The following is a 10,091-nucleotide window of genomic DNA, read 5'->3' on the forward strand; positions in this document are numbered from 1 at the left end:
TGAAGCTTCCCATGGTTCTTGGAACCATGGGAACCTTTGATGAAGTTCCCAAATCTTGGCTTCTCTCTGACAGGTGAATGGAAATAAAGCAAGGACTTAGGGTGCCCAAGAAGAACAGAAAGAAGGTTGGATTCACCAAGGCAAAACTAAAGAAAGGACATCAAAGGTTCCTTAGGTTCTCGATCTGAGTTAATCCCCAACAAAGGTGCAAGAAGATGACAACAAAAGGGGAAGTAATGCTAATGTTTCAAAGTGTTTGTCAGTGGTTCCGATGGTCCTTGGAACCACCAATAAGCTTCTTAAGTCTCCTCCAATCATCAAAAAAGAAGCAAAAGGAAAGAAGAAGCCTAGAATAACAAGATGAAGCAAAAAGGCCTTGTCCTCCTACACCTACCCTCTCTACAACCCCATGAACACTGCAATGATTCCCTAGCTTTTCATTTTCAATCCATGATGCCTTGTTGGTAATTTTAATGTTGTTTTGCATAAATTCATTACATAGGGTGGTGCTCACATCCCTTTTCATCTGTAAGTCCTCTTTTTTGCCAGGCGACTGTGCCTAGGCCATGTAACTTTGAGGGAGATTTCTGCATTTTCCCCCTTTTTCATCAATGCAAGTATGGCAAGGCCATTTGGGGAGGATTCCACACCAGTAGATTTCATATTTGGGTTCAGATATGTCAAACTCAAACTCTAGGAAGCTCACAACTACAATTTCTTCCCTGCCACATGTCCTATCTCTCTCCTATACCTGATAAACAGATCAGAGCATTTTCAGTGCTTATTGTAAAGGGTTTTTCCTCGTTCTCTAGCAAATACATGCAATTAGCATCTCTGCAACAGTAAACTGGCTAAATTCTTCTATAAGAATAGAATTGATATGTTATGTATCACCTCCTTACCTTCATATGTTGAATGACTTTTTTGTTGTTTTGTCTGTGTTAAGCCAATTTGCAAATGCCAAAAGCTAATTGTGGATTATGTTTTCCCTCATGGTGTTTGTCTAACACTAACTTTCATACACGCCTCTAGAAATCAACATAAAGAGAACTGTGCAAGTCTCTTTGGTAATTTAATTGATACTCTATGTTGTAGAGAACAGGAAGAAACATTTTTAATATTGATGCATCACGATCCTTTTGTCATTCTATTTAACTCTCTCCCCTTTCTCTCTGCAATATGATAGAATATGGCTAGCTTTAGAGTCATTCAGTGCTGAATTTGGACCAACACTGCTGGATCTAGGGTAGACAGAAAACTGGCATTCTATGGAGGTTTGATCTCATTTGCAGGGTACCACAACTTGAGATCAATCCAATGTGCCACTATGCAGTTGAATTAAAATTCAACAGAGTTGGCACTTCAAATTGACAACAGCATCCAAGAAAGTCTCACTCTGTCGCTCCTTAACTCAGAACTTAGAAACAATCCCTGAAAAGCAATCCATGGAGTGAAGCCTGAGCTTCCAGGCAGCATTTCAAGTTCATGTTTGTGTCCAGCCAATTTATACATAATTAACTAGAGCCCACCCAGGTGGATTGATAAGCTTTCGTTCGGTTCCAAGCTCTCCATGCGTCCACTAGGTGGGTGTCATGTGCACGAGAAGCGTGCTAACTAATCCATGGCCTAAAAATCACCTTTCATCTTTACCTTTAAAGTTCCTTCATAACGTTCAAAACGATGTAAACAAAAAAAACAAAAATTTACCATCTGTACAGAAGATGAGCAAACCGTATCCAGCAAGGAGAATTGTTGGTGGTTTTCAACATGCATCCGGTATTTAAGCGTCAGGCTTCTGAGACAGAATACCAATTTCAAAACAACAGTAGATTTAACTTTGAAATTTCGCAACAGAGTCACTCCATCGTCGGTCGAAATAGAATTATCCAGGGAAAAATATTCTCTAGTTAAGTATAGCTATATAAGATTATTTTTAGCTCATATTTTCCCAACTCTAGAAATCTAAGATGTTTCAATTGAATGCCCTCAACACTGTATTGGGTATCTATGACTTTTGTAACTCCATACTATAAAACCCATTTTGGGAACCTAAGATCTACGTTATTCAGTACTGTAAACTGAGTTAGATAAGGTTCCATAATTTCATAAGCAACAGGAGTTGCGGTGAATATTAATTTCTTCGATTTCAGACTGCCAACACTATTTCCGGCATCTTGGGCTTCAGGGAAAAAAAATTAATTATAATACTGGTAATAGCACCTGAGTACCTATAAATTAATTTTAATACTGAACTCTAAAAATCCTAATTAACAGAGAGAGCTGATAAGAATATAAAGAACCTGAGAGCCAAGATGGATTCCTCTCGTGGATATATTATTATCCAGACACCATGCGGCAAAAGACAATCTCTGGGTGCTTCTGAAACTGTCGTAATGTCTTTTAGGCTTGAAGAAATGCCTGCAACTCAAGCCCAAGGTCGGCTGTGTTATGGCTAGCGCCATAGTCGTTGATGTCCTCTGTATGCTATTTTAGGGAATATATGCCTATCCAATCTCCACAAAAAATTGAACCATCCATATTTGGTGTCTGCCTTAATAATTTTTAAATCTATTTCATTTTTTTTTGAAACAAGATTTAAATTCAGTATTATCGGTCTAATTATTTGGAACATGGATTTTAAATCAAATGTTTTTATTATTAATATATTATTGTTTTCTATTATAAAAGTTTTATAAATCTGAATCTGATTTATATACTTATTGTACTTGCCTGCCTGAAAATTCAATTAGTTGTAGCTAATCACATATAATTATTTTTTAATTAAACAATATTTTCTAAAGTTTTATAATTTAAGTATATAATTTATAAATTATGCAAATTATACAATTGGTTCAATTGGTTTGTACAGACTGTAAACTATTATTAACCTCGTAAATGGTAATGTTTTTCATTTAATAAAAGTTTGCATATTCTTTATGATTTATTTTTTGTGTATTGTGTTTTTGCTTCATTACAATCTTATATCTATCATATGGTTCAATGGTAATTATTTTTAAATAGGTGAGCCTATGAACATTAAAGAAATAAGTTTTAGTTCTACATTTTTAAATGAAACAATCTCTCTCTCTCTCTCTCTCTCTCTCTCTCTCTCTCTATATATATATATATATATCAAGTTTCAAGTTTTAACAAGTGCCACATAGTGTGTAATGCCCCGCCAAGGGATCCAAAAAATATACTAACTCAAAGGTTCCAATCACAAACCAACGTCTAATCCCAGAGGCACACAAAGACATGTAGGAAACTTACTATGCAAGCGAGAAAGTGTCATCGCACGGATCACACTAGAGTTACCCTGGTAGTCTCCTAATAGACCCTGGCCCCCTAGTGATCCCTGTGCGGCCACTAGTATCCTCTCATACAGACGAGGTATACTACAGAATGCAAGGTCGCAACCAAGCGTTCTCTCTACTCCCATCCTAATTTGTACTAGCACTCGAGGCATGGGCGAGAACAAAACAATTATCTTTTTAGGTTCATTAAGTCAATATTAGGTGTGAATGTTTTCACTTATTAAAACAACTTACAATGAGTTACCCTGGCAGCCTCTTAGGGCCCCGGCCCCCATTGCAAGCCACTTCCCGTCACTACAAGTAGATAAGCTACCCTAGACTCATGGAATCGTAAATCACAAAATATCAAAAGATAATCCACAATATAAACATCAAATCTCCATGAGTCAACTGAAAAGCATCCATAGATAATCATGACCACAACAATTTTCTATTGGCAACTGAAGGTATCCCTGATAATCACAATAATCATTGGTTCTTAATAAGCAACCAAAAGTATCTCAAAGTAATATTGATCGAAGACTCCAAAATGGTCGAGTCAAAACATGTTACAACATGACATCATCAAGATCAGATAAACAACTTCAATTCCATCAAATGACTGGAAAGTAACCCAAGTATAATTGATCAATGACTCAAAATGGTTAAGTCAAGTGTCATACATATGAATCTCAGCTTCACACAAGAAGACTGAAAAGCAATAACAATCAATAAATACAACATTTCATAGAGCATACCATCACATAACCATGGTTGGGTTTATAAAGATCAAAATCAAGACATCACCATGACATCAAAATCATAACCCTCGAGCCTTGGTAGACGTCCTATAACTGGTCAACAACTAGTCAACCCAAAAACTCAAAACAAGAAGCATAGAGAAAACACAATGCAAGCACATGTTTTGGTTTACTTAAATTACATAGTTAAGTAAAGTGTGGAGGTCTCAGTTTTCATTTTTAAATTTAGATATCAAGTGGAGAAATTTGTACATTATTACTTAACCCACGTACTAGTTTAAAATTACCCATAACTCCAGAATCGATTTTCCAATCATTCTAATGATATATTGTTTATAAAAATCTTATTTGAAAATGACCCCCCATCAAAATTATATTATAAATTTTCAACATGAGAAATCATCTTTATAAAATAATTTATTATTATAAAGAATGATCCATTTATTCAAATCACTTTTAAATGTAATAATTATTTATTATTAATAACATACACACACACACACACACGCACGCACACACACACACATATATATATATACACATTTAATAATAATAATAATAACATTTTATAAACTTTATAAAAAATCGAAATGTAAAAAGATCAATTCACATTTATTAAAACATAAAACAAATTCGATTTTTTTACAAATCATAAAATATGGCATGTGACAAAGTGTTTGGCGATTAATAATCGTTGTATCACACTCACACACACACACACACACACACACACATATATCATACACGTTTTTTTATAAAACATAATCAAATTTTTAAATATGAACTCGTTGTCGCGACATTCTCTCGCGATTACTCTGCTTATGTAGGTACCCTGCGACTTAAGCATTCAATGCTCTGTCACAGGTACCATGCAACCACTAAAGGTACGGGCTATGGGGGGGTGCAATCCGCCCCCACCCAAATTTATATAAAAAAAAAATTATAACATTTTTCGAAATTGCTTTTCGTAGATGCAAAATGAAATTCAAATTTTATAAATATATTTTTCACTGCGATTTATTATTTGAATCTATATCTATATGTGTGTGTGTGTGTGTGTGTGTGTGTGTGTGTGTGTGTGTGTGTGTATACATATATATGTGTATATATACACATATATATATACACACATATATATGTGTATATATACATATATGTGTGTGTATATATATGTATGTACATATATATATATGTATATATATATGTATATATATATATATATATATATATATATATGTACATATATATATATATATATGTACATATATATATATACACACACGCAGAGATTTATTAAGCACTACAGAACAAACATATATATATGTATATATAAATGTGTGTGTGTGTGTGTGCAGATTTGAAAAATATTTTAAAAATGCATATTTCTACAGAGAACATATACACCATTATTAAAAGGCTTCCAATTTTAAGAATTTTCTATATAATATTTGCTCCCTAGATTTACCCAATAATTCTTCCAATAGGTTTGACTATAATGTTTAACCCTAGCCCCATAATTTCATCGGATCTACGCATATGAAAATTTCTTATGTAAAATTTAACTACCCATGACAAAATGCATACAACCAAAATAATGAAAAATCCTCAGAAAGCATTCGGAAGACACGAAGAAGACAGGAAGTGCAAGAAGCAAAATTTCAAATGCAAAATTCACAAGTGTCTACCTGGACACTAATACTAAGTTGCTTCTCCTCAGAAACTGTAGAGCAAGCTCCTTCCTTCTCCCACGTTTCTGGGTCCTCCAAACACGCTCTCCCTAAACTCCTAAGAGTGTCTGAATATAAAGAATTCTCAAGAAGCACCTAAAATGTCTCTAGAAACAACCATAAGGTGTTGACAACTAAGCATGAGTCTTTTCCAACCTTCCAGATGAGTCACAAGGTTGTAGACACCATGTGCTTAATTTGTGTGCTAACCCCTGTGTTGTTGACATATGTACAATCAAAAAGTGTGTTTACTCCTAGGCAAGCTTATAAATTTTATTTTAATTATTTTATTACTTTTATTATTATTATTTATTTATTACTTTTTATTATTATTAACTTTAATTTCTAATTTCTTTTTATTTAATTATTTTCTCAATTAATTCTCATTTAATTAATTATAATCAAAATATCTAAAGATCATGATATTATTTTAATTTTTCCCAAATAATTAAATTATTAATTAAATCTTTTAATTTAAGACTTAATTAATATAAAATTTACCATAAACCTCCAAGATAAAATATGAAAACCCATCATAGAACAATCCATACAAAATCAGTCTAAAGGGTTAAAAAATCATGAATTATGTCATCCGACACATTGAAAAGGTATAATATCCAAATACTTGTCCCACCTCACTAGGACAAAAAGGTTTAAGGGTTTAGGATTTGGACTTGAGAATTTATCTCCCCTTTCTTACCATTGAGATAGTGTGATAGGGTGCACTCATCCTAGCAATTCAGGGAAGTCGATACTTGGTACCTACAACTTGCATAAAAATCATGCATGTACATACAATATATATATATGCTAACCTAAACAAGCAATGGCAGGAAGTAGTGCATCGTGTAGATCCCGACTAGCAAGTGACTACGACTCCCTTCCTTAACCACATCAGAAACACCAATACATATGAACAAACACACACACTATACACATGCAAGTATGGGGTAAGTATCCATAATAAAACACATGTGATAATAAACCATCTAACTAATCATCATCAATAACTAAAAATAATGTAATAATCATCATGCATACATGAAATGTAGAGTCTAAATAATCTCATCATACATCAACTGGATCCATAACATAATGTCTGATAGTCTCGAAACAATGCTACTAACCATCAACATAAAACTAGTCTAACATAGTCCAAAAATAATAGCAACAATGTGTCCAAAAAAATGTGAACGAAGGCAAGCACTACATAGTGGCTTGTATTTGCCGTCAAGTTATAATAGTTTTAATTAGATAATAGATTAATTAGATAGAATAGTACATTAAATCTTATAATTAATAATTATAAGGCAACTAATTTATTGATTGGTACTGATAATGTATAATATAATTTAATTATAATTTAAATATTTTCATAATATTTGAAATGTTAAAAATTCTTATATTCAATTTATAATTTTTTTAATTAATGATTCTATTTTTTATAAATTGTTAGCATTTAAAGTATTAGTATTTTTAAAATATATTAAAATATGTTTGATCTATTTCATTTCATATATTTTTACCGAAAATATTGCCACATAATATGGGTATGCTTCCTGAAAATCTGCCCTATAACACCCCAAAGGTATGAGCCAATAAAAGTGAAGTAAAATAATTTTACGGATTTTGAAAATTAAAAATATCTCATATATACATTAGAAAAATTTAAAAAGGAACTTCAAAATAAAAATACTGAAATGTAATTGGTTGAAATAAATAAAATTAATCACAATTTAAGTAAAACTGATTGCAATAGTATATTGCCTATGGCAAATACAATAAATAAGAAATTGTTGTAACTTTATATATTATTTTACATATATTTAAAAATACGAAGTATCAATATGTAAATCTATTCTATTTCATTAATATAATATGTATATGAATCTTTATATCTTCATTATATTTCATTAATTTATATATTATAACACTTATATCACCTTTTCAATTCAATTATCTATTATTAAAACTTTGAAAACTATATAAATTATGTGCAACTGTAAAAACAATTTGATATAATTTATTATTATTTCAAATATTACATTATATTATATTAAAAAAGAATAAACTATCTATAACATATAAAATAAAATTTAAAATATGAACTATAACTACTACGTATGTATTTTCTTAACTATAATTACATATTTATTGGATTAATTATAATTATCTTTGTATTTTATTAATTATAACTACATTAGAACTATAAGGGCAAGTACACGCCACTACGTGGCACTTGTTTAGTTTTAGAGGTGAAATAGATAATGTTAGAAGAAATGTAAATAATATTTGGAGATGTTTAATTGATAAAGAAAGAGTAGTAATAGATAATGTAAGAGGAAGTGTAAAGAATATTCGGATAAGTGATTAAGGAAGAGTAGAATTTGAAAATGTCAAACATTAAGGAGGAATATAAATTTGTAATGTAGTTTTTAAATTGTTTAGCAAGAAAAGAAGTTTTAGTAATGAATTATATGTTAACTAAGTACAATATCTTCATATTATATTTTTGTCATTTTAACATATTTACTAAGATTATATATTGTATTAATGTCAATTTGATTAAACTACTTTTACAGAAAGTTTACATTATTAGAGTGCTTGCAATTCACAATAAATATTTGGTGCTGGTATTTATTGTTTTTTTGTTCTTTATTGGCATCAATTGATTGAAAGCAACCACCTATTTTATCCATGTCCTCAAGATATTTCTTTGGGAAATATTTGATAAATAAGGAGTTAGTAAGGCTCCATGTTGTCACAAGTAAGTTGTTTATCTTCGAAAGTAAGCATCACAAGTTGTTTATCTAAGAAAATAAACATCAAACTTGTGTACTGACCACAAGTATACAAGTTACACCATTCAATGAAATAATAGATTTCTTGAAATAGAAAGAAAACAATAGGTTAGGAATAAGTACACACTTTACACATATGCATATAGGCACAAATATTTTTCAAGTATTTACTTTCCTACCAACATGGATCACATATTATTTAGTCTAATCCGCCCTTGATACCCCCTTATATTTGTCAATTAATTTGCACTATAAAAAAGCATATCATTAACCATGTGAAAAGGTGACACTTGGCATGCCTTCTTACCCAAAAATAAATCTCAAGGTTATTTCAAGGTCTCAAAATGTTGATTCACTAAGTTAAAATTGCTCATTTTCAAACTAATTAGAAGATAAATTGATGGAAAAGAAGTTTGGAGGGGTCTTTGAATGTGAAACCACTTTGCATTTTAATCTTTCCATTAAGATAATTTGGTTGCAATCATTTCAACCCAAGGAAAAGGTCAAGATAAGGGCATCTCATGCTAACTTAAATTACAAATAGTGAAATCTTATTTACTAACCACCAATTGAGTATACAAGTTACACCACCAAATGTAATAATAAATTCATGAAATAGAAAGAAAACAATAGGTTAAGAAAAAGTACATATTTTACACATGCACATAGAGGCACAAATACTTTTCAAGTATTTTACTTTCCTACGAGCGTGGACTACATGTTATTTAGTATTATCAACCCATAATACCTCATTATATTTTCCAATTAATTTCCATTCTAACAAAGCATATCGTTAACCATGTGAGAGGGTGACACTTGGCATGCCTTCTTACCCTAAAATAAATCTCAAGGCTTTTTCAAGGTCTTGAATGTTGATTCACCCTCTAAATAAACTAAAGAATATCTAAAGTTAAGTTTTCTCATTTATCAAACTAATTAGAAGATAAATTGATGAAAAAGAAGTTTCATGTGGACTTTGAATGTGAACCCATTTTGTATTTTAATTTTTCTATTAAGATAATTTGGTTGCAATCATTCAACCCAAGGAAAAAGTCAAGATAAGGGCATCTAATGCTAACTTAAATTACAAATAATGAAATCTTATTTTTTGATTGTCCTACTCATTTAAGGACATATTGCAATTATTCATTAATTCAATGATATGAGAAAGATATATGTCACAATCTCAACTAATAATATTTATATATTGTACTTTGAAGCTCCAAATTTTAATTAAGAACCAATCTAAGATTTCAATTTGTATCAATGAGCTATTTGTTATGGTCAAGAGTGTCTCTATTAATTCCTCCAAAATCATAAGCATGTCTTAAGCTAGAGCGAATATTTTATATGTTTCTCACAATGAGAAACCTCTCTTCAATTTATTTCATGTTCTATATGTGAACTTTAACTTCTTCCTTCAAAAAAATTATTAAGGTCCATTATATACTTCTTTTCCATGTGTTCTCTCTTTTTCAATCTCCATTTGTTGTCAATGCATCTCTTTAG

General features: G+C 31.0%; 1 protein-coding gene across 1 annotated transcript in view; it reads right to left on the reverse strand.

Annotated features, from left to right (window-relative positions):
• The window catches only part of LOC149528341 (Tetratricopeptide repeat (TPR)-like superfamily protein), a 46,953-nt gene extending 44,481 nt beyond the window's left edge, over positions 1 to 2,472 (reverse strand). The window contains exon 1 of the mRNA XM_089808923.1: positions 2,301 to 2,472. Within this exon, the coding sequence (XP_089665049.1) occupies positions 2,301 to 2,462 (162 nt within the window). The 5' untranslated portion in view covers positions 2,463 to 2,472. The remainder of the gene's footprint in view (positions 1 to 2,300) is intronic.
• Between the last annotated feature and the right edge of the window lie 7,619 nt (positions 2,473 to 10,091).

Source organism: Cupressus sempervirens, chromosome 11 (assembly GCF_028749045.1).
Source record: "Cupressus sempervirens isolate cs-2001-9-10 chromosome 11, ASM2874904v1, whole genome shotgun sequence".
In the NCBI taxonomy this organism is placed as follows: Eukaryota; Viridiplantae; Streptophyta; class Pinopsida; order Cupressales; family Cupressaceae; genus Cupressus; species Cupressus sempervirens.